The sequence below is a fragment of the Pan paniscus genome, chromosome 17 (genome assembly GCF_029289425.2).
Source record: "Pan paniscus chromosome 17, NHGRI_mPanPan1-v2.0_pri, whole genome shotgun sequence".
NCBI lineage: Eukaryota > Metazoa > Chordata > Mammalia > Primates > Hominidae > Pan > Pan paniscus.
Window position 1 is genome coordinate 51,026,334 of NC_073266.2, and position 25,585 is coordinate 51,051,918.

The following is a 25,585-nucleotide window of genomic DNA, read 5'->3' on the forward strand; positions in this document are numbered from 1 at the left end:
TATGTTGAAATCTTTTGTGCTTTTAATTAAGCTAATTTGCTCCTTTTTTTTTTCTGTGCTCTGATGATAAACAACAGATGGTCACCCCTTCATCTTAACTTCTCCAAATGACTTATCCCAACTCTTTCAAACATTACTTACAGACACTTTTCATTTCTTTTATCTTTTAGAGACCTCTTTTTCTTACATATTTCCTCTTGAACTGTGAACTTCATTCTTGTCTAGATGGATTTTGGTCAATTTTAACAGTCCAGAGTCATGTAGGAAAACGTTTTCTTTTTAAATGGGATGAAGTGACCCATTTAAGCATACTTTCATCTCTCTTCTTGAATTGTGAGATAAATATTTCATAATATAAAGATCAAGAACAGAATATGATCTCATAAAACTAAAGATTGAGAACAGAATATGATCTCATAATAAAACAACAAACTACTTCTCAAAAACAGAATTGAAGGTATTCCCTCAATTACACATCTTAAGTAGCCAATTTTCTGTTTGATTTATGTAATCTGTGACTGTAGATATGAACAAAACACTCATGTTCTTTAAAAAAAGTACTTTTTCATTGATGCCAGATAATTCGTTCTCACTTTTCTTTAGTTGTATTGTATAAGCATTTCTCAAACTGCCATCTGGATAGCTAACCTGATTCCCCTTTATCAGAGTTTATAGTTTATATGATAAAGTATGAAATAATTAGTAGTGATGCCCATGAATGAAACACTTAACCTTGACCTGTGCCAAACTTTTGCTGATCTCCTTCCTGTCCACTTTTTTCGGTTTCTCATTTTCTAGGCTGATTGCTTTATTTCTGTGCAGATGTTTCAGGAACTTGACGCAGTGTAGATCACAGGGGTTATACCAGTATAAAATAAATAAGCCTCTGATGTCATTTTTCCCACACAAACAGCATATAGTATTATTACTCTCCATTACCCTGTGAGCGAAACCCTTGTTGGTTCTATGGTAGGAGGAGGTTAGGTGGCTAAAGGCTGGTAACTACAATATATGCTTTTCCTACTAAATATATTTATTTTTGGTTTGAGTTTTCTCTCTTCTGTGTTTAAGGAGATATTTTTATGAATATCCAGAGATAATAGTATAACTAAATTGGCCTGGCTGATAAATTGAGTACTTGTAGGAGAGATTCTTATAGCTACGTCTTGTGTATACAATGGTCTTCCTAGTTACCTTTGGAGCTTCAGTGTTCTAACCAAAATGTTTGTGAACCATTTGTAGCCATTGTAATGAGGTGGTGGCATATCCATTTCTGTGGCAGGTGAACGACATTTGCATCATATGATATCAGCCACCCAAATCACTAAGGTCTCTGGCATGATGACATTTTGCAGCAGCATTTTCTCACTCATATATGGTTGGTATAATTATTATCTGATTCAACATTCCTCTTGGTTTATTTTGCGTTTTTTCTGAAAATCTCTTCTGAATAAGAAGAGGCTTAATTGGGCGAATGAAGCAGGTTATAAAATATAGTAATCATTCCAGTTACATTAGGTATGTTTCATTATAGAAGATATTGTTCTAAACGTTATCAAGAGAATCAGTGCTTATAATTTTTAGACTCCATGTCCTTTGAAAGGGTCTTAGGAAAAAATTGCTGTTTCCATTATTTTATTGCTAGTATTACTAGCAATTTATTAATCTATTTACTGACTTTTCTTGGCAACTTATATCCTTTGGATTTTCTTTTAATGTAATAAGGAAATTTGCTTAAACCCAAATACCTATACCTATCTTGAAACAAATGTTTTTAGAAAAGGCAGTTCTGCTTAGGCTGAATGCAAAAAGGATTTTAAAAATAGAGTTCAGGAATGATTTAATTGGGGTCAGATGGTTTTCCCTGTTCAAGTCTTTTTAACAATTTGTAGCATGTATTTTCTGGCTGTATATATCCAAAATATCTGATATACACAATTTCAAATGTAAATACTGTACATAAAACAAATTATAACCCAAACATAAACTGTTGTGTTTATTTGCCATTTGGGGATACTTCTGAATTGTCTGCTTGTTGATCTTTCGAAACAAATTTATTATTGTTAAGTTTTCATCGGTAGTTCTCCTCAGGTAGAATTAATGGTCTATATCTAGACCATTGTTCTTTGAAAACATTTTTTAAAAATTCTTATGGCCTCCAACTCAGGTATTCGATCTTTTTCACTGTTTTTCCCCCAGCATCTTATACAGTGATTGGCATGAGGGAAAGTACTCAATAAAAGTTGTGCAACTGAATGATTAATCAGTAAACCAATAAACTTCCTCTAAGACCCAGCCCTCTATTCAGATTTTATTGACTTCTAACAATGTACCACAGTGTTATTCCTAATACACTATGTATCCTTTGAGTTAAATTTTTTATTCATATAACTTTTTAAAATTACATTAGGAGGGAATACCAACCTATAATATATGTCAAGATCATTCATACAGAAAACTGTTGTGATTTGAGCAAATCTAGTCTGATTATTCAGAAGAATGAAAGGGAGTGTTTGGAAAGAGAACTTACAGAAATGAAATTGGTAAAAGGCTGTTCCCCTCCTTGTCTTTATTAGGTCTTTGAGCACCAGTTTCCTCAGATAGCTTGTTACTTATTGGGTGGCTCAGTGGGACAGAGAGCAATTAATAGTACACAATATTGGTGTTGCAGAGACTATATAATGTACAGATCCTGGTCTGTGTTGTGGTTCTGCACCCACACAGCTTCTGCCATTTTATGTAAGCATTGTGATTTCTAATTTTGACTTTTAAATTTTATTTTTATTTCCCCATGCAAAAGCACAAAACTGACTTTACTCGTTAAATAAGACAATGAGTAAAGATGGCAAAGAGAAATCTATCTATAATTAGTGGCAGGTCGTGCAACTTCCTACTGTCTTGCAAAGGAAATTCTGTCATTTGGCTTTCATATTATCCCTAATTGACTTTAGAATAATTTGAGAAAATAATTTAAGAAGGCTTCTATTTTCAAGTTTACAACAATTCATTTTATACATACTTTTTCATAAAAAATAGCTTTGCTGACCTCCACTTTCATGAATTCTTATTAAAAATCATAGTTGAAAGTTAACTTCAAAAATACTTTAAACAAAATTTTTGAATTTGATACTTTAAAATTTGATTTTTAAAAAATTCAATGAACATTAATAGATCGACTGCTCTGTGCCCATCTTCGCATGTAAGTCCCTGAGTTTCCAAGCCTGTGGCTGCTGAGGCAGATGACAGCACCAGAATTGCAGGGACTGTTATGAATTTGTACACTAAATTCCAAGAAAGCATGGCTAGGGGAGGAGCAAGTCTACCTCAGAAGCTGGGACAGTCAGAGAAGCTTTGGGGGAAGCTGTTCAGAATTTGGACTGCCAAGATGAGTTTGCCAGGCAGAGTGCTGGGAAAGGATATTTGGAGGAGGGACAATCAGACCAAGTACAACAAACACAGCAAGTAGATGTGTTCAGAAGACACTGAAGAGTCTCCAGATTGGCTGGATTATAGAGGCTGAGAATTGGGAGGCTGGCAGGATGTGAGACAAGAGAGATAGATCAAGTTTGTATTCTGATTGCTCCTTTCTGTATATCCTGGGTTGTAAGTCACAGTTACAATTGTGGATGTCCTCTTGTACACCTGTCAGTGGATTAGTAATTACATTAGGAGGGAATACCAACCATATCCCCTCCCTAGCATGCAGCTTTAAAAATAGGTACTCTAATTTACATTTTCTAGTTCCATAGTATTTTCAAGTTGAATGGTAAATTAAAAGGAGAGACAGACAACTTGGAGACACTGAAGCCTGCAGTTTTGCTGGAGCAGTCACCAGTTCTCTAGCCTTCAAGGCTGTCTCATGGTTACCTATAATCTCCCACCTCCTTTTGCTCCCTGATCTTCTAAATAGAGTATTTTGAGGGAGGGTTCAGGGAGTGCGAGTAGAGGTATTGAGAGGCAAATTTAAAATCAGCAGATTAGCTTTTAACTATGCTTTTGGCTTGCCTATTTTTGGCAGGCAAGCAAAATGTAGACAGAAATAGTATTTTTATACCTTTTTAAAAATGTGGAATGATAAAAATTCTAGGGAGAACTAGTCTCATTTTGTTTCCTCATCTTCAGTTTGAAAAGGACAGGCTGTATTGTGGGATTTCAAAGTATAAGGTCCTGGCATTAGTTTTGTGATCATGCCAGTACATAGTTAGAAAAGATAGCTCCTGTTCTGTTCTGAATGCCAAGAAGATATCACTTTCTAAGCTGCATGTCAGTCTTTGATATTTATTGGATAAAACATCTGTCCTAATTCTTCAGTTTCCTGGCTCCTGTTGTAATTTTACATGCAAGGGATTTTCCCTGATCCTTTCTTTAACATTAATTTTCCTTTGGCTTGTATTTCAGAGGCCAAAGTCAGTCTCTTAGATAAATATTCAGGCAACTGTTTAAAATGAGTCCTTCATTATTTATTTATCACATCTATTATTAAGAAAGCTGCAAGAATAAGTAAAAGTGAAAACCTTGCATTTTGTCAGAATATGAATCTGCACGAACCTGCACAGCCAACTGTACTCAGTGAAATAGTGTTTTTAGATTCAGCTATTCTCACGTCATACGCATGGAAAAAGAATGAATAAAGCAAGTCAAATGCCCATGAAAAAAGGTCTGTATTTGTCAGTAATTTAAAAATGTGTATGAGCACACTGATTGAAGCCTATGGGTGAATTGCAAATATGTCCTACCCATTTTTTCTTTCCTGATTTTTTGTTCTTAAAAATAAGTTATTTAACCCAAAGGAACAATCACATACTTTTTTTCTGTTACATTTTGCTTTTCTTTAAAGTTCTATAGTTATTGTATCAGTAAATAATTAGGGAAATATGGTTTGATCCAGAGAAATAAAGTAAGGAACAACTTCCAGAAAGAGGGATTAGGGAGAAAATTGACTACCTAGGACAGGTATTCTTGATGTTTTTCTTGGGTCTAGAATGGAGTGTAAAATAAAGCAAATAAAGTTGGGTTAAGGAAAATGAATCATTTTTAGAACAAACTGTGTGGTATTCCTTCGTGCAGTTTCAACTGTTGTCCTGCCCTCCCTCTGAAGTTCTGGGCTCTAAATTGAATAGAATCTTTCTTTTGGATACAACATATATAAATAGATGTCAATCACTATCAACATAGTGCCATAATAAATTTAACCCAAAATGTACAGTGTATATGCTGATACTGAAATAGGTATCCCAATGTCTGATGGTTTCCTAGGTCAGAAATAGAGCAACTGGTAAGCTATGTAGCAGTTACCCTCAGGAAGGACAGATGATTGCATAATGCTTATTTTCTTATTCAGAAAATAGGAGGGATGCGAGGCCTCAATTACATGTACACTGGGTCAGAATTTGTTATTATTTAATCCTGCTGAAGTGGAGTTTGCCTTTGAAAGACAGAGGAATAATAGCATTTTCTAAACAAATTGGAAGTACATTTAGACGCCCAGTATGCAGAAGCATTCTCATATTTTCCCTAAGTTCCTTAATATCTATGGACTGCATTTAGTTCTCCTTTAAACGAACTAACCTGTAAGTTTCCAATTTTCTAGGTATAAATGCCATTATAAGAATGTGAAAGTAATAAAACATATTTGCTAATGCACACTTTACTTTTGGCTGGGCATACATGAGATCTGTTCATTTGGGATCATATATTTTATCTGCCATCTCTCTGTCACCTCCTCAGTTGGTCACATTTCATAGAGACTTCAGAACATTGAAAAGGCTATCTGTATTATCAGTAAATACCATAAATTTATGTTTAGACTATAAACTGATTATTATTTCTAGTATTTCTTGATAAATAAGCTTTGGCAAGGTGTTAAAAATTATTCTAGTGATTATTTAAAGGAGAGAAGCCTAGGAAGCATAGTTTATGTGATCAATGTAATAAACTGTTTCTTAGCTAGAACATTTAGACTGTCTTAAGCAAAAAAATCATATTAAGTACAAAAAGTCATATGATCTTTAATTCAATGACTTTTCTCACTATATTCATCCGCAAATCTTTTTGCTACTTCAACCATAGTATTTCCTAGACCCATCACTTACAATTCTAAGTTTTTCCTTGTCGGGGGCTGGGTGACTTGTTTCCCCCTGCCTTTGTTAACTTCTAGTTTCAGTATCATGCAACTAAATTATGCTTCTTTAGATATGATATTTTCTGTATCAGATCTTGACTTCTGAAACCAAATATTGTAAGTGGAAAAATCATGGGTTCTGGAGCTAGACTAGGCTGGCCTTGAATCCCATCTCTGCAGTTTCATTGGCCCTATGACCATGGGCAAGTTATTTCACCTTTTTGAGCTCTAGTTTTCTTCCTCCATTATAGAAATATATACCTTATTGTGTTACAAGAAAGCTGCAAGGATTAAATCAGATCAAATGTTGGAAGTGTCTGGCATTAATAACTGTTATTTTATTTTCCTAAATTTGTTCATTTGTCTTTCTGATTACTTTCTGTATTAACAAAAAACTTATTTTTTTCCCAGAATTGCCTCTCACGGGCCGCATGGTTATTTCTAGGCAAGGTGTGCTTGAGTCTATCAGAAGCCACTTGAGTGTTCTCAAGGTGCATATGCCTGTGCTTCCTTTGTTACTACAATAATTTTTACTTCTTCACCTTCTTTTAAAACTCAGGTCAGAACCCTCTCAAGTTACCATCACTTGGAAAGTTTTCTTGAATTAGCATTAACCCCGGTGCCCTTAAAAAGTCATGTTTTGAGTTTTTTTACAATATGTTCTCAAGTTATTTTCTTCTGACTTCCTCTTGCCTCCTGCCTTTGACATATGCCTCCATTCTGTCGCTAATCATAGTACTTCCTCGTTTTAATTTTCCAAACTCCTTCTCCCCCAGTGTATACAGAGAAGGGCCTGCATCTGTGCTCCTACTCAAACCATTTCAGTGTTAAAGTCTCTCAGTTTGAGAAGGAGTCAAGTAAGGACTCAGAAGTCTGTCCGTTTGAGGAGAACTAAAGGTAGAGTTCTGGCTCAAACATAGGTTTCAGAGAGCAGACACTGCCTGTGGGCTCTACTTGGTCACCCAAGTCAGTGAGACATTGATTCTCCTAAAAAGCGGTCTTTTGGAAGAAAATGTCTTCTGTAGAATAGACAACATGCAAGCTTGACTCTGATAAAAATGAGCAGTTGTACTGTAATCTGTGAGAGCACCATTTTCCTCAAAATAATTATCTTGAATTGATAACAAGCATCTCAGATTTCTTTTTTCCTTATCCATGCTTTATGACTCAGCCCATAAGAGAAAATAAACATGTCCCATAGGTCACAGATTCTATAGTAGTAAGGCTGTTAAGTAGAAGCATCATAATATCTGTGAGGCTGGGTAGATTTAAAACAATTGCATTAATTTATATTGTTTTTTTGTTTGTTTTCAGAATACTATGCATTGCCTAATCTCCATATTCAAATTCAAATAGTACCTACTGACTCCCAACTTCTGAGGCAGATATTGTCTATTTTTTATGTCCATACAATAGCTCAATGACATAGAAATTATCAATTTGCGGGTTAGGACAGGAAAGCTTAAAAAGGTTAAATGGAATTGCGGCCACACAGTTATTAAATGATTCCTTTTCTTCATATGTAGATACTATTCTTTTTACTGTGCTATTTTGCTTTATTTTAGGTATCCATTTTCAATTGGAGAAAAGCTCCAAGTGTGTAATTACAGTGGATATAAAAAAAGGAATTCAAATTAGTAATATCATTATCTCTCTCTGTTTCTAGTTTGTTCGAAGCAGGTAACTGATGAAGCATCTTCCACTAGAGATTCAAGCCTTACTAACACAGCAGTGCAAAGCAAGTTAGTGTCTTCCTTCCAGCAGCACACCAAAAAGGCTCTTAAACAGGTAAGATAGCTGCCATTTATTCTTTGTCCTTCAGTTCTGCATACTTAAGGTAATGTGTGTTTTGCTGATCAAGTAAATAATAACCTAGCAATCAGAAAGCAGAATCTTCCTGAATTCAACCCCATCCATGATATTCAGTTCAATAATTTTAATCTGTGATAAAAAAAAAACTAGGAGAGGCTTGACTGAGAACTTTGATGTAAAATAGAAGAAGGAATATGCACCCACTGAAAATATGTAAAAATTTGTATTAACATTTTGTGTGTTTATTTATGATTTATAGTAGTAAATCTGTTGGGTTCATAAATGCATTGCATATTTAAAAAATAACATCTCTATGTTTTTTGTGCTTATCTGATAGTATAAAAATAAATGATAATTTATTTCTTGTTACTGAGATACCTTAAGTTACAAATAAGAAAAATAGTGAGTGTTGCTTACTTATATCTGGAATATTCATTTATGAGTGTCGTTTGGTGCTGAATGGCAGTTAAAGTTGCCATATTATTCTGCCGTCACAGAGGCAGTACGGGCCTTTGTGGCCTTGCACTGAGATGGTGCAGGGATAGACACAAGGTTGGGCTCTGGGCACGGACATGCCCTGGTTTGAATTCTTGCTACTCACCTGCTGTCTCTAGCAAGCCACTTCTCCTCTATGAATCTTAAATTCATTATCTAGAAAATGTGGGAAATAATAGTATCTTGCTCCTGGGATTGATCCGAGAATTAGCTGAGGTAATAGGATGAAAGCACATGGTAGAGTGAGTGGCTCATAGAAATAATAGTGACTTCTGTCATACTGGCAAATGCTAAATTGTGCAGAGAAGAAAAGGAGGAGATGTTATGGTTAGATGGAGCCATCGTATGATGATAACACAAAGAGTGTCAGTAAATGGAAGGTTCACATATTTAATTCTGAATTCATAGTTTCCCCTTGTTTAAGTGCTTTTCTCTGATACAATCATCTATTTTGATCCTTCTATAACAATTCCCCCTTCAGCCACCCATTGATGACCTTTACCAGATCCAGGATTAGAGGTATCATTCTAGCGATATATTTATCACAAGGAAAAGAAAAATTATGTTTTCTAAAATAGAGTTTTTTTAAGTTCCACCAACCACTGAAGCTTCTTAATATGCACATCCAAACTTCTAGACTTAGACATCTCTACCTATCTTCTCCTGTACCTCAGACAAGAAAACATAGGAAAGAAACTTAACATGGTTATGCTGAATTATGTTACCTTCCTATTTCATATTATTGACATTGCAGCATTTATATTGAAGGTAGTAACAGTATTTCACCCTGCATAGGTCAAGTACCCTTTGGAAAGCTTGCCACTTACTGCATTTGAAATGTTTTAGATGCCAGAGAACAAAACTGAAATTGGTGTTGAGATCCCTTTTTAATTGATGAAATAAAAAACAGCTGTAGGTAGCAAAGCCTGGGCTACTCATTCAGACAGCAAATAAGATGCAGGTAATAAAATACTAACCAGAATAGAACAAAAGATACAAAAATGGACACTTGTGGCTGTGGCATTTAAGAAACATAAATGGGATCATAAATGAAACTCATACTTCTGAGGTTCAGTGACTTGGAAAATGTGCACACCATGAAATCTTCCTGTATATGAATGGAAATATAAAGGTACAACTCTCTGTATTGTTCTATATCATTAATTTGTACTTTCATCATTTTGGTTTTGTATTATTTGAACATTTTTTACGATTACTAAAACATTACAAAATTTTAAGTGTTTTTTTGTTTTTGTGTTTTTTGTGGAGCATATATTCATGGGAACTGCCACTGCTTGCTTAGAGTCTAAGCTTTGTTTTAAGAATCCTGTCCTGAAAGCTTCTTAATGTCCTGAAAGAGTTAATTCATTTCTTAAAACTTCTGTTTTCTAACCTATAGCAAATTAGTAACCAGGAGAATATGGCTCAATATGTAGCAAATATGCTAATATTTGATTAATAATCAAATTCAGATTGGAAATATATTTAGAAGAAAAGCTATTCTTGCAGAATTTTGCCCAGATTCCATGTAATTGCTGAATTTCTTAAGACAGCATTGCAAAAATTGACTGAACATGCAGCATTTTAAACTGTAGCAACCTCAGCAAATCTACAGCTTTCTTTTCTTTTGGATAGCTGAATGGCTATGACCATGTAGAATTTTTGTAAGTGTATTAAATACATATATATATATTTCCATATACATATGATCTGTGTTTGTGAATATATGTTTCTTGTGTATGTATACATGCACAATCATAATCATATGAACCTAGGGCCAGCAGAATGATCTTAAAAATAATTACATTAGCTGATAATTAGCTGTTATGGTTTCTAGACACTGTACTCTCCATTTTACGTGGGATATATTATTTAATTCTCATTCAAATGCTTTGAAGTATGTACTTATATCCCCATTTTTCAAAGGAAAAAACTAAGACCCAAGTCAGGTAACTTGCCCAAGATCACCCAGCAAGTAAATCTTAGAGATGACGTTTGAATCCAGAACCGTAGTTTCAGATTCTGCCCTCTTCACAAATACTGCCTTTCAGCATGTGCTATGTAATAGTATAGACGAATTTTTGATACTATCCAAGAAAATCTACATACTTCAGTTGTTATATAGCATATGGAAAGCAATACAGCATAGTTATTAAAAATAGCATTTCTGAACACAGGCTGCTTATGTTCAGTACCAGCCCATACTGATAACACACACTCAAATATATGTCATTGTTATTTTATTAGAAATATGTTGTGATTCAGTAGGACTTTAGTAGTCTATACATTAACCAGCGTAGACTCTTAGAAATAAGTAGATTTAAAAAATTCCTAAAACCAAATAGCTTTATAATCATAAGTGGAGTAAAAAAAATAATTTACAACAAACTGTCTTACAAAATATGCCAGGCATAATTTCTCAAGTCTGAAGGCCTGTACTTTCTACCCCTGCCTAAAGCATGTTGCTACAGAGAGGGCTACATGTTTACAGGGCTCTTTGATGTCATAGCACTGTTGATTGCAGTGTAATTGTAAGCTGGACAATCTGGAAGCTATAATGTCCCTTGACGATTGACATGGAATATTTTTATTGCTCCCAAATATTTGAGTCCCTTTTACTTTCTAATCCTCAAAACGTTAGTTAACATCATATGTTGGGCATAATTGCATGAATAACATATTGTTATTTCAGTAGTTGTCTTTTTTTTCTGCATAAGCATATTCAGAAGCCTCTGGAGAGCAGCAGATTGCTGATTATTACCTTGTTCCCTGTCTTCTTTCTGCGTGGGTATTTTAGTTATGATCCTAAAAAGTGTAAAAAGATTAGATTTTGAATTTTAAAATATAATTCAGAAAGATTAAATTTTGGAAATTTTAAACCGGCACAAGATAATTAAAGGTTAAAGAAGGATGAGTTCTGTTACAGCAAGTGACATGGTAGTGAACATAACCTTTCTATGTTGTTTCTGTTGGTTTATTTGACTTCCTTCATTATTTATTTAGGGTGGTAGAGTTTATTCATAAAGTTGCAGATGCATTTTCTTTTTGATATTGCAAAGCAGATCTATTCTTGGTATTTTGCTTTAGCTTTATATGTTTGACCAATACTGTGAAATTCCAAAGGTTATATTGCATGATAGTAGTTTCTGAACATGGGCATTGACATTTATCACACTAGCGGCAATGCAAGTTGTTGGTGCCTGAAACAGCCCGCTGTTTTCTATGTGTATTTCTAATCATTTGACTTTTAGCATTCACAGCATGTGATATTTTCAGATTTTCAGTGGAAGAGTTACTGCATTCGATGCATTCTTAAGCTACATTGCTTGTGTTTTTTTGTTGTTAAAATAAAGCAGGCATTACTTGCTTAAAATTCCAAGTTAACACAAAAGCCTCTGATTTGAAGTTTTATTTTATTTTTTCCATTAGGATAGGAATGAAACCAATCCATATTTTTAGAACTATCTAACAGGCTTTCTGTCTGAAAAATCAAATGTTTATTTAAAGGTTTTTTTTTTCTCTTTTTGGAAGAAAGTATTGCAATATGTCACTGGAGAAAAGCATGCACAGTCAGCATCTTTTGATTTCTTTCCTTGCACTTAGAGCCAGAATTGAATTGATGTGAGTGTGATATGATCTTTACTTTTCCTAGACTGGGTTAGCTATGTTGTGTGTGTTTCCTTTAAAAAGTGCATTTATTTCTAGGGTTAAGCTTGTAAATTTCTTTCATATTGAATAATACCTGGAAGCATTAAACTTGAAATCCAATTATACTCCTTCTCATAACACCATCGATATTGAAATTGTACTCTGTGTGGTTTGGACAGTGGAACATTATACATATGACCGGCTTGAAGGTACATTCCTTCATAGTAGACTGCATTTACAGTCACCATCTGCTTGTTTATTTTGATTCTGATATTGCTTCTTTCTGGATTTGAAATGACAGAATTTAAAGTTGTTCTACAAGATAGTCCATTAGCATTCCACAGTACAGCTAAGGCTTGAGACAGTTGGAGGTGTCTCATTTATATCCCCCCCCTGAAGTGAATCTAGACTAAAATAGACTGATTATGTAATATCTGTCAAAATAAATCACATTATAGACAAATCAACAGGGCCACCACTAGCTAATTAAGACTCTGATGTGTAATAGAAAAAGCTGCCCCTTCCAAGTTGTCACAACAAAATATAACATCCCCTCTTTTAGGGTACCCCTGTGCAGGACACAGCATCCATGACTATCTAAAGTGATCTTCTTAATCCTATTTTCTTAATCTATTCCATGAATTTATAATATCCAGGCTGTGAGATACCCAAATATAGATAATCACAAGTTAATTTGCAGATGATTTCTATTATATATGTAGCATAAAGTAAAATAGGAATTTTCTTGTTTTCTTAGAATTTCAGCAAAAGCTCAAAGCTGCAGACAGTATGATACCAGTAACCCTGTTTGGAAGAGAGGTGTTAGACATAGCCTCACAGGACTAAGAGAAGGCCAGATGGTCGATTGAACAACCCCCAACAGATGTAAAAAAAAATAACTCAAGATTTGGGGTGTGTGTGTTCCAAACCTTGTATTTTGAAGGATTATGAGATTTGTTAAATCAGAGGGCTGACCATAATGGCTAGGCTACACGTCGTACAGTGGGACAAGGATGCTGACTGTGCTTGCGGCCTGAGCAGGTGCTGAACAGCTAGTCAAGCATGGGGAATTTGTAAAGACCTTGCCTAGGAAAGCTGCCTACTTAGGTGAGAGGAGCCCTGTGTATAGAGCCTGCACTGAGGGGAAGTGCGGAGGTCAGCTAGAGAGAGCGTGGTTTATGTCAGTGTTGAATGTAGTTTCAGAGGCCTCCCAGCAAAAGCCTCTTATGTATCCACTAATGCAGGCCATAAAAATCTAGCAGTTGGCCTTCTGCCTCCCAGAAGGTTATGATGTCATGGCTATGACAACACTGGTTAAGATAACTTTGCTCTAGTCTTCTCACTCCTATTCTGAATCCTAATCCTGGGGATCTCAGAAAAAAAGAAAGAGGAAACAAAGGAATAACAAAATCAGGAAACCCTTTCCCAGTGAAATTTCTGATTTGAGACATAGGCATGGTCTGGGGAGGCTAGAAGGGAAGCTTTATATTTGACCTCATGTTTTTAATCCTGAGTATAAGTCCTCCGAACTAATTTATAAAACCTTGGCAACCATTTTGGAGTTCTTTGCTTTCTCTGTAAACTCCCTTCTCCTTTTTTCCATCTACTCCGTTCTTTTTTTGTTTTTTGTTTTTTAATTTCTGGAATAATGAAAAGTTATCCCTGCTAGTGGATGTGATACTATTTTTTTACTTATTGGAGACTCCACAGTTTTCACACAACCACTTTCTTCTTGTCATTTATGTCTCACTTCCTTTGCTGCCTCCAGAGAGGCCATATCTGACATCCCACTCTAAATTGGTTCTCCCCGCCCAAGTTACCCTACTTCATCTTTCTGGCATAATTTTCTTAGCACTTGTATGTGAGTGAAACACTTATATTATTTCATGTATTTCCTTGTCAATCCTTCACTAAAATGTGGAATAATTAAAACTACTATCATATTCACCATTATAAATCAGCAGCACTTATGCTACCATAGAACTGAATAAGGTCTCAAAAATGCATTGGTTGCAGAAAGGATAAGTTATATAAATAACAAAAAATGATATTTGTTGAGTATTTACTATGTAAGGTAAACTCTGCTAACCACTGTTGTGCAGATTTTCTGTTTAAAGCATCTTGCCTGCACTACTGCCTCTGTTTTGTAGGACATTGACCCAAGTCATTTACCCAGCAGCTAGTTAGTTAAATCTTTCTCTACAACTCCTTAACCACTGCATCACACTGCCAATTTTTCAGAAAATTCTGAAATTCTATAAAATTCTTCTGTAATCCAAGTACTTTGGGAGGCTGAGGCAGGGAGATCACTTGAGGTCAGGAGTTCAAGACTTGTCTGACCAACATAGTGAAACCCTGTCTCTATTAAAAACAAAAAAATATTAGCCAGGGGTGGTGGTGCACACCTGTTATCCTAGCTACTTAGGAGGATGAGGTGGGAGGATTGCTTGAAACCCAGGAGGCGGAGCTTGCAGTGAGCCGAGATTGCACCACTGCACTCCAGCCTGGGCATCAGAGCGAGACTCCATCTCAAAAAAAAAAAAAAAAGGAAAAAGAAAATCTTTTTATATAGTAGGCATTTAGTTTTGTTTGCCTACAGACACATAATGTGTGTCAGTGCTTTTAAAAATATTGTACTAAGAAATAGTCAGGTTGTCTGATCAGGAGACATATATTCAAAAAACATCATACAAACAGGCTCAATATTGGTCACCTTCCTTTATCCTTGCCTTGACTATACCTTGTCTTTTTAAAATTAAAAATTGCTATGGGTTTTTATTCTTATATTATTTTTATTATGGTTTTCTTCTGTCTGATTACTATTTTTTCTATAGCAGAGTCCTCTCAGCTCTAGAAATTGAGGTCAAAATTTTCGTTGCTTTAATTATTATTTACCACAAATGCTCTAAAAAGACATGCCAGCTTTGACTTTATGATTCCAGCTTCTAGTTAGTTCATCTTTTTTTCCCTAAATATTTTCTAAAATAAACTCTAACCACACACACACACACACACCACACACACACACACACACAGACTATTTTTAAAATGTCTATTTTTTTTTTCCATGAGAAGTAGTTTAAATATATGCTATAAAGACTCCTAAAAATTGATCACTCTTTATGCAGGTTTAATTGTTTTGTGAAGTCTTACATAATGGGCAAAGATGGACTTAATTGTAATTTAAATTGCTATGCTATGTTGCTGTATTCTGTTTTATTATTGGATTGATAGGTTAATTTCTATAAAGTACTTTGAATTCTTATACAATGCTAGACAGATTGATTCAATTATGTGCAAAATTTATGTGCAATTATGTATACACCTTGAAGAAAGTAAATGTCTTAAATATTTTATAACACATATGTCCTCATTAAATATATTAATAACAGCAGGCTAAAGGTGAGAAGGATGGCATCTTATTAATCTTTGTATTTTTTGCCCCTCTCCCATATATAGTACCAGGGTACTTTATGAAAACTTAATAAATGTAAGAATCAAAGAAAATATGTCTTATGTTATCATTAGCAACCATATCATTTGTAATGGATTTCCCAAGCCTTTACTTTCTCATCAGGCTTTAAATCTTATCTGAATAAGTTGTCTGCATAATTTAAATGCTTTCTCTCATTTAAATGGTATTTAATTTTCACTTGTATAATTATTTGATTGCTAAATCTTATGGTTGACAAGTTGGACATCAGCTAATACCCTTTGCAAATAAAAGGACATCGTTTTTTGATAGCAAGGGGAAATACAGTCAAGGCAGTCTTTCAGGAGATTCTGACAACTCTCAGTCGAAGAACATTAATCAAGTAACTGGGATGTTGTAAAATTGGTAGAAATTACACAGAAACTAGGAATAAAAAGGATTGAGGCAGTATGAAGCCAGCCTTTTAACCTTTTGAGGAGTTTTAGCATTCCTGTGGCTGTGAATTTAATGGCTCTTCAGTTTCGTGTGCTTGAGACCCTTTTTATTACAGGTAATTTTCTGTATAAAGTGATCAGCTAGATAAGCTGTATTTCAAAACTTTTAAATGTCTTTTATTACATTACCATCACCGTGGTCGATTCATTTATGAAACACAAAGTGCTCCCATTTGGACAGATTTATTCTTATATTCATTTTTTCCTGGATTTGCTAGAATCTGTCATGTTCGTGTTCTGAAGGTTAATGCCCAAAGTCAAGCAGACAGAAGCCAAGTGCTGCAAGGTTTCCAAGATTAGGACTGATTCCCTTCACAGAAATAAATGATTCCTGCCATGTTCAGTGATTTTGTGCAGTGCTCCCCACGGCTGAGTGAGTGCATCAATACTGTAGTCCTTACATGCTGTACATACTGATGACACTCAGTGTTAACTTGATTGACTGAGCGGTGCGCTGGAGAGGACGCACCTGCGAGAGAAGTGCAGACACATATATTTTTATCCTGGTTTCGAAACATTTATTTTACATTCATTTGACTTGGGAGTCATAGTTTCAAATTCCATGGACTCTCAAGCCACAGTGCTAAGGTAGAAGAAACCATTAAGTGCTGCTTTGTTGTTAGAATTATACCGAAAATGGTCTCGGGCTTATACCCTTTGCCAAAGCCTGATTTTATGCTTTTGAGGGAAAATGACATGAAGGTAACTATTAAGAATCCTGAGAAATTAGGGGCTCTGTGGAATTTAAGTCTCTTAAGAGGTTCTATGTAATGATGGACAAATGAGTCACTTAATTCAATTATGAGAAATTATTTTGGCTATATTTTTATGTTATATCTTTTTATTATGTTTTGTAGGCTTTGAGGCAGCAGCAAAAAAGAAGAAATGGAGTCTCAATGATGGTAAACAAGACTGTTCCTCGTGTTGTTTTGACACCATTAAAGGTGTCTGATGAGCAGTCGGATTCGCCTTCAGGTAAAGAGCTGAAATATCATATGCTTGGCCAGTTTCTTCCTGGAGGAGACTTCCTCACTGAAAGAGATGTCATGATTTTTTTTCTGAAACTGAATAATACTTCCACTTGAGGTTTGGTTTAATTTCTTTATACCTTTGACTCAGTGATTCAAAAATATAGACTATTTCCAGTTTAGAAAAGAAAAAGGTACCAGCTTGCTTGCCTCATCATCAGCAAATGTCTTCATTTGCTAATGACAGTAGGTGTAAGAAAATGTGTAGGTGAATTTTGTTGTTGTTGTTGCTTTGGCTTTTGTTTGAATGTTGAACTTTAAGGGTGGACCACATGCTGATGTGTAATACCATCAAGAGCAGTTCTCTGTGAGTGTGAATTTGTTTTTCAGTCCTGTGCTGCAAAGTCAGAAATCCTTTTATTAGTTTTTGTGTTCTGGCAGCATTCTTCTCACCCCAGTGCAGCCCTGACCTTTTCTTCTAATTTACCTTGTGTCACTTTATCGGCTATGTACTATTCTATTTATTGTAGATTAACGTTTGTATTTTCTGTTCATACTTCAACATAAAGCTATTTATAAAGGTATAATCTCTCCCTCTCTACAAGATTCCTTTCTTTTTCATCTTTCCGTGTCTGTCTTGTGTTGTCTCAGAATGGCATAGTATTGTTCAAGCTTATTCGTGTATTTTACAAAAGACCTGACTCTATTTCTTTTAAAAGCTATCAGATCAATGAACGTAGTTTTGACTCCACTATTAGGCCATCTGTTCTTGCTTTTTGTTCTGTTTGATTGATTTATTGGGCTTCTCTTTTTATATCCAGTAGGGGAATCAGATTGTGGCCAAAGGTAGTGTATTAACTCTAGAAAAGGAGATTATATCTACAGTTCCTCAAACAATTTTAGATTTTTCTTTTCAAGGACAGCTAGAGAAGATAATGACATAATAACTATTTCCTTTTTTAGGATCTGAATCTAAAAATGGTGAAGCGGACAGTTCAGATAAAGAAATGAAACATGGGCAAAAATCTCCCACTGGAAAACAAACAAGTCAGCACTTAAAACGATTAAAAAAGTCTGGTTTAGGTGAGTGTTTAATAGACTATGCCATTTCACATTTTAGAAATTTGTGTTTTTTCAGATAAATTATCTAAAATTTTCAGAACATTTTTTAATGATTAAACAAGGAAATAAAAATTTCCCTCCATTTATCAAAACCAAAAAGAATGCTAAATAAGGAAACATTCTAGTTACAACTGAATGGTCTTAAGCCTATTACTAAATTTGTGAATGATAATATTGGATGAAGCAGAGGGTAAAGATGAGACTTAAAATGATACATGTAAAATAATTATCTGCCGGGTCATGATACTATCTAATGTGCGGTGTTTTGTCTGTGCAACTAGGTTTCACTTTATTGGAATATGCTGTCTTGGAAGAAAAAAATGCAATCTTTATAAAGGGTTCACTGAACTGGAGAGTACATTGTCAGTGGGGTCTGCTGCAGTAAAATTGCTCTTCCTTGCTTTTTGTCTATGCTTCTTAAAATATTTAGTAGTGCCTGTCTGAAAAAATGTAAAATTGCTGAGAAATGTTGGAGACACAGGCCACGGGTCTTTCAAATCAGCACCAGGTTTTCTTCAACATACTTCTTTCCTGATAACTTTTCATCAGGAACCCCCAACAGCATTCAGGGAGAAAAGAGCATGAGAATTAGAAAGACAAAAATAAACATATCCTGGTTTGAACATTAGAATTCTCAACTGCCACTGGCTTGTTGCTGTACCTAGATCCTGATGGCTTCATTTCTCTGAGTTGTTTTACCTGTGAATAGGATCATGATAATAACCTGGATCGTTATAATATTTTGTAAAATGTTTGGCAGAAACTGCAAATTTATTGATGTGAACTTTATTACCTGTTCTGCCACTTACTTTCTTGGCAACTTGAGATAATTCTTATTTGCAGAGTGTATTTGTTTATAAAATTCAAGATTTTATCTGATTTTTTTTTAGTAAAGTTTTGTCAGTTGCTACTATATGACAGACATTTTGCTAAATCTTGGGACATACTTCTAATAAAAAGACTTTAAATAGGATTTATTTATATTTAAATAAGAGACCTTTAGGAAAGCCAAATCTCTTTTTTATTTAAAGTCTTTAAATATAGCATACTTCTTTGTTTTGCATTATTTTAAGGCCAAATAATTTTAGTTATTCTCTATCCCAAAAGGTATGTTTGTGTATAACCATACTTACCTATACATGGACATATTCTTTCCTAATACTCTGGGTGTTGTAAGTATTTTAATATAAGTAGCTTCTGAAATAGAAAACTATAGTGGGAGAATGATAGATAAAGAATATACTAAAAATCCAAAACAGTACCACATTATCATACACTAAGGGATTTAAACATCTGCGACCTTTAGTTAAAAACAGCTACCAACCTCTGTAAAGTTAGTGCCATGTAATGAGTGTACGAAAATTTAAGGCGCAGGGGCATCCCCATTTATTTCCTTAGTAATTTCAGGAGCGAAAGTTACTAAGGTATACCCTTATCAGTATCCTCTCAGGGGCTGAGATCTTCAGTCTTTTTTTTTTTTTTTTTTTTTTTTGAGACAGGGTTTCGCTCTTGTTGCCCAGGCTGGAGTACAGTGGTGCCATCTCAGCTCACTGCAACCTCTGCCCCCAGGTTCAAGTGATTCTCCTGCCTCAGTCTCCTGAGTAGCTGAGGCACTGCCACCATGCCCAGCTAATTTTTGTATTTTTAGTAGAGACAGGGTTTTACCATGTTGGCCAGGCTGGTCTCAAACTCCTGACCTCAGGTGATCCGCCTGCCTTTGCCTCCCAAAGTGCTGGGATTGCAGTGGGCCACCATGCCTGGCCCAGGATTTCTTGTATTCTGATTTTTGTACCTTGAAGTCCATGCTCAATGAATTAGAGAATCAGAATTTGTTTTAATACTGAGAGTCAACTGAAAGATATAAAGACTGATATACAAGCCTGCTTTTAGGAAATCCTGCATGCCACTAAATACCTTATGTGTTAAATATCGTGTTGCTGAAGTATTTCCGCTGACTTGTTAGCAAATTAAAAGATAATGAAAGAGCGCCCCCGATCTTTCAAACCTGCTTTGTTCTAGACTACAAAGTAATGGAGATAATGAAACTACTTTAATGGAGGAATGGAGAAGTGAAGTCACATTCACTGGCCATATATAATGGAATGGTCTAGGTATTTTGACATAAGTTATGTCTTTTAATTTTACTTCAATTTTGTACAGTAGAATGACGTCTGTTTTACAGCTGAAGGAGCTGAGATCCTGAAGGGTTAAGGAGGTTACATGAAGATGACACAGCTAAGTGATACAAACCAAGGCATATCTAACTCCAAAGTCTAAGCCATTCATTTTGGATAGAATCTGAATGTCAAATCATCTAACCTATATTTTAGACCTGTAGGTGCCACTGAGGGAAATACAAGAAATGACATGGTGAGACTACCATAGGTGTTAAAGTGCAGGTCTAACTACACATGGAAGGAGAGCTAGCAATTGTAAGATTTCTCACCCTATCCTGTATCAAACACAAGGAGGAAGAAGGTGAGATTTAAAATAAGCCAGTTGAAGTACAATTCTGTCAAAAATAAACTGCAAGTGTTTACTGGGTAGGAACTGTGACTGGCTGACTAACCTATCAAGCAGCTGAATGGAATGGCTTATTTTGTGCAAATGAAGTCAGTAGTACTTTCAAAGTTTCCAATATATGCCCAGCAGTAGAAAATGAAAAAACATGGAATGAAAGGATGGGCCTTAAATGTAACCATCTCCAGAAAGTAACCCATGTCTTTTTTTTTTTTTTTTTTTTGAGACGGAGTCTCGCTCTGTCACTCCAGACTGGAGTGCAGTGGTGCGATCTCGGCCCACTGCAAGCTCTGCCTCTCAGGTTCACCCCATTCTCCTGCCTCAACCCCCCGAGTAGCTGGGACTACAGGCGCCCACCACCACACCCGGCTAATTTTTTGTATTTTTAGTAGAGACGGGGTTTCACCATGTTAGCCAGGATGGTCTCGATCTCCTGACCTCATGATCCACCTGCCTCAGCTTCCCAAAGTGCTGGGATTACAGGCGTGAGCCACCGCACCCAGCCACCCATGTCTTTTTTAGACAATGATGTTTTTAATGCCCTGTTAGAATCAGACTGATATTTAATACTCTGTAAGGGTTATTTACATACATTCTGCTCTTTTCCATTAAGTTGTTAACTCCTTGGAACAGTGGCCTTTCTGTCTACATCTGTAGTCCTTACTACAACCATCATAGCCCTTCTGTTTAGTAGGTTCTCAATGAGTTCGGAATGAATGACTGATTCTAATTAACTGAATGGCCTAGAAGTTTGGATGAATGAATGACACATCCTAGGGTGTCCATAGTGAAGCTCCTCCTATCTTCTTGAATAAAAATGATCCTGTGTTTGTGGAGAAGGTCATTCTTTGCATACCAGCATGTAGCAGAATCAGTGCAAAGGAGTGATCCCACCTCATATCCTTTAGCCAGCCAGATAGAGACAGCCTGTATTCCCTCTTCTATTTTTTCCACCTGAGTTAGACATCTAATTCATATGGTCTTGGAAATGAGGTTTTTTTTACTGTCCTTGCCTTCTCTAGGTAGTGGTAGGTATGTATAAGTCCTAACCTGTTGAAACCATGCTGAATTAAAACAAATGCTGTAAGTCTGTTCTAATTTAAGTTAATAACTCTGAAACAAAATCCAGTGAAAACCAGAGTTCAGGGTGTTAGTCTACAATTTTTTTCTCATTGTGATATTTTCCTAAAAGGATAGAAAATTCTTCTGATTGTCCCCTAAGTGCTTCCTCTTGATTTCTAGCAATTAGTTGCTTTATCAGATTGCAAGATATTCACCCTGTGCAAGGCCTGAGTTTCACTTGGGCCTTAGCATCTAAGGAGTGTAGCCTAAGAGACAATGGACCCCAGTATGTTCTCTCAACACTCTTCAGTACAGGAGGCACCATGGACCCCCTCAGACCCTTTCATGCTCAGCTTCCCTAGAGAGGGTTAAAGCGCACAATAAAACAACAATAAGAAGAAGAAGCTTCAAAATTCCTCAATCTCAATTTTAAATCTTAAGTTGAAAATAAAAGAAAAAAATTCCTCGGTTGGCTGGGTGCAGTGGCTCACGCCTGTAATCCAGCACTTTGGGAGGCCGAGGCGGGCGGATCACGAGGTCAGGAGATCGAGACCATCCTGGCTAACACAGTGAAACCCCGTCTCTACTAAAACTACAAAAAATTAGCTGGGTATGGTGGCGGGCACCTGTAGTCCCAGCTACTCGGGAGGGTGAGGAAGGAGAATGGCGTGAACCCGGGAGGCGGAGCTTGCAGTGATCTGAGATGGCACCACTGCACTCCAGCCTGGGTGACGAGCGAGACTCCGTCTCAAAAAAAAAAAAAAAAAAAATTATTCAGTCATTCTAATTCTGATGGTAACCTCGAAGTTCTCCTGAGAAATATACCACCCAGCTTGGGAAGCTACGACTGTTGATGTAGGTTTTTTCTTTTGTTCTGTTTGTTTGCCCATGGCCAGGGTTATGTATGAAAACTATGATGATATTTCTCTGAGTAGCCCACTGATTGAATAGACTTGGTCACGGGGTGAGTGCAGTTGAAAAATATAGTGCTTCTAAAATGGTATGTATTTCTCTGATGAGGTTATAATGAAACAAAACAAAACTTTGGTGGTCCCTTTCCTATTTCTTAATCAAGTACAATAGAAAACACTGTTCTGATATGCATAAAACAAATGCTAACAATGTCTACAAGGACTCCTTTATTATAGACCTTGAAAATTATTTTAACAGTAAATGTTAGACTACCAAATAACCAGGCAGTAGAAACTTTATCTGCTGGGATGAAGGGTAGGTGCCTGCTGCAAATGCGGTTTGAAGCATATGTTTTTCTTGCCTAATCAGTTGTTTTAATAATACCCTCTCTCCTTGTCTTAGCAAAGGATAAACCACTTAAAACCCTCCCCCATGAAGTTTTCTGAGACAACCCTAATACATTATCATCTCACTGTTTTCATGGCACTTAGAACATAGATTTGTGAATGCTTTAAAAGTTCTTTAGTAATATACTCTTACCATTTGTTTTCTACATCTTGATATCTTACAATTTTCTCTAACTAAAATGTAAGTTCCTTGAATTCAAGGTCATTGACCTAAACTAGTTTTAATTATAATTCTTCCTACCCAGTCACATAGTAAGAGTTTAAAAAGTGCTTGCTAAACAAATCTAAGCTTCTAATGGATGTCTCCGAGGGGGTTTTAATAAATGTCCTTGGTGGGCTTAACTTCTGGGATTCATTCCAATGTATTTTATTTGGTTTAATGTTTTTGGAGTGAAGAATTATAGCTTTGTTGGTTTTATAAAATGGTACATACTCTTTAAATAAATCAAAGCGTAAATATAAAAATAAAGTTTGAATAATAACCCCACATCTTTTCATACAAAATAATTATCTCCAGTGCATTATAAACATTATTTGACATTTCTTACTGTGTATCTATAGCCAGGGATATTAGAAAACCTGTATTATACCATTTTTATTAAAAGTACAAAATTTAATTAATTTTAGATTAAATAAAAAAGTAAAACTAAAAAACAAAATTGTTAAATATTGCCACAAGATATATTTATATCTAAAAGTTTTCTCCAGAGTTATTACAAATATGAGAAACTGAAATAAGAGTGATTACCTTTTTAACTACTCATTTCAACTTTGGACAATGTATTATAAAAAGATAGAGACATAATGACACTACAGACCTTCCTACCTGCATGTTTTCGTTACAATACTTTTTGAATATCGAAGTTGATAACATTCGTGTTCTGTTTGTTTAACCATAATTCCTATAGTTCATTAACCCTGGTACTATATTTTAATGGACTCAGTGCTCCATGTAGACTTTTTACACAATTTCTTCATTTGTGAAGACTACGTGGATTCATGTTGTGTATTGATTAGATTTTGCCTTCTGATAGATATTTTTCCCATTAGTCTTTATTCTTTGAAAGCCGATTTTTCTTCTCTGAGCGCCATTTAATTTAATTTCATTTTAGAGACATAGTCTCGCTCTTTTGTGTAAGCTGAAGTGCAGTGATACCATCATAGCTCACTGCAGCCTCAAACTCGTGAGCTCAGGAAACCCTTCTGCCCCATCTTCCCAAGTAACTGGGACTACAGGCATGCGCCATTATGCCAATGTTAATTTTATTATTTATGTATTTATTATTTATTTATTTATTTTGGATACAGGATCTTGCTGTTTTCCAGGCTAGTCTGGATCTCCTGGCCTCAAACAGTCCTCCCACCTCAGACTTTTGAGTAGCTGAGATTACAGGAATGAGCCACTACACCTAGCAGAGCTGTTTCTCAGAATCATTCCTCTCTAATTCCTTGAGATCATGAAGAACTCTTTGGTTTTGAACTCTGTGTTTGTTTGAGCATGCCTCTTGTCTGCCTGGTCTGTCTTTTGTGTTTGCTTCTCTATGTGAGTGTGTCTGCATCTCTGTGTGTGCACACTTCATGCATAATCCTTGTGTGGGTTCCCTTCTGGGAAATGTGAGTCCTGAAGCCAGCAGACTACCCAGTGATCAATAAGTGTTCTGGAGCCTGCAACTTTCACAAATTGTGGTCTTCAAATTCCCTGTGGCCAAGATAATAGAGAATTTCCCTGACCCTAATGGAACACATTCCCCATGATTTTTATCATGAGATCAGTCAGGTGTCTTCTTGTATAGCATAGACTGTGGCAACGTAGCAATTGTTGGTTCTTTTCCCCTTTGCCCTACCTCAGACCCTCTAGGCTAAGTGTCTGGGAATTAAACGCTAAAATGACTACATCTTTTTTCCTTCTCTGGGTACTATAGGGAGATATGAGGTACCAACTTTAATGAGATAAGACAATCATATATAATTGGATTATTCTTAAGCCAATTAAGAGTACACGTGTAAGGATAATTAAAATGGAATTAAACATCCTCTGTGGCAACAAATTTAGTTCATCTTCTCTGTCTTTGTTCCAAAATCATAAAACACATTTTTGCTTAGGTGGACATCTTCGAAATAGATCTTCTTTTGACTTTGTCATAAAAGACTGTGTGCCTCTCTGAAGTGTCTTTATTCTATGATATTCTTAAACATTTTGAACCATGCTAAATAATAGCAGTGTAAGTTCCTATTTCTCACATTGCTCATAACATGTTTCGGAAGTAGAAAATAAAACGTTTTACATTTTTCTCAGTTTTCTAACATTTCCTCCAATCAGAGTTACTCTCAATAAATGACCTCAGCTCTGTTACATGAGAATATTTATGCCATATAATAAGAAGCAAATTTTTTTCTCTCTATATATATTTTTTAACATTTTTGCCTCTAGGTTTGGCCTTTGCCTCTACTTCTGAGAAAAGAAGCTTCTTCCTAATTCTGGTCTAAGTTTTTTATTGTGAAACATTTCAAACATATGGAAAAATACAGATGCTAGTAGAACAGACACCTACATACCCAACATCTCAACTCAACAAATATTAGATTTTTTT

General features: G+C 35.6%; 1 protein-coding gene across 1 annotated transcript in view; it reads left to right on the forward strand.

Moving 5' to 3' along the window:
* ASXL3 (ASXL transcriptional regulator 3) overlaps positions 1 to 25,585 on the forward strand; it is a 173,034-nt gene that overhangs the window by 75,704 nt on the left and 71,745 nt on the right. Inside the window, exons 5-7 of the mRNA XM_055102422.2 lie at positions 7,788 to 7,909; positions 16,861 to 16,978; positions 17,935 to 18,054. Coding sequence (XP_054958397.1) covers positions 7,788 to 7,909; positions 16,861 to 16,978; positions 17,935 to 18,054 — 360 coding nt within the window. The remainder of the gene's footprint in view (positions 1 to 7,787; positions 7,910 to 16,860; positions 16,979 to 17,934; positions 18,055 to 25,585) is intronic.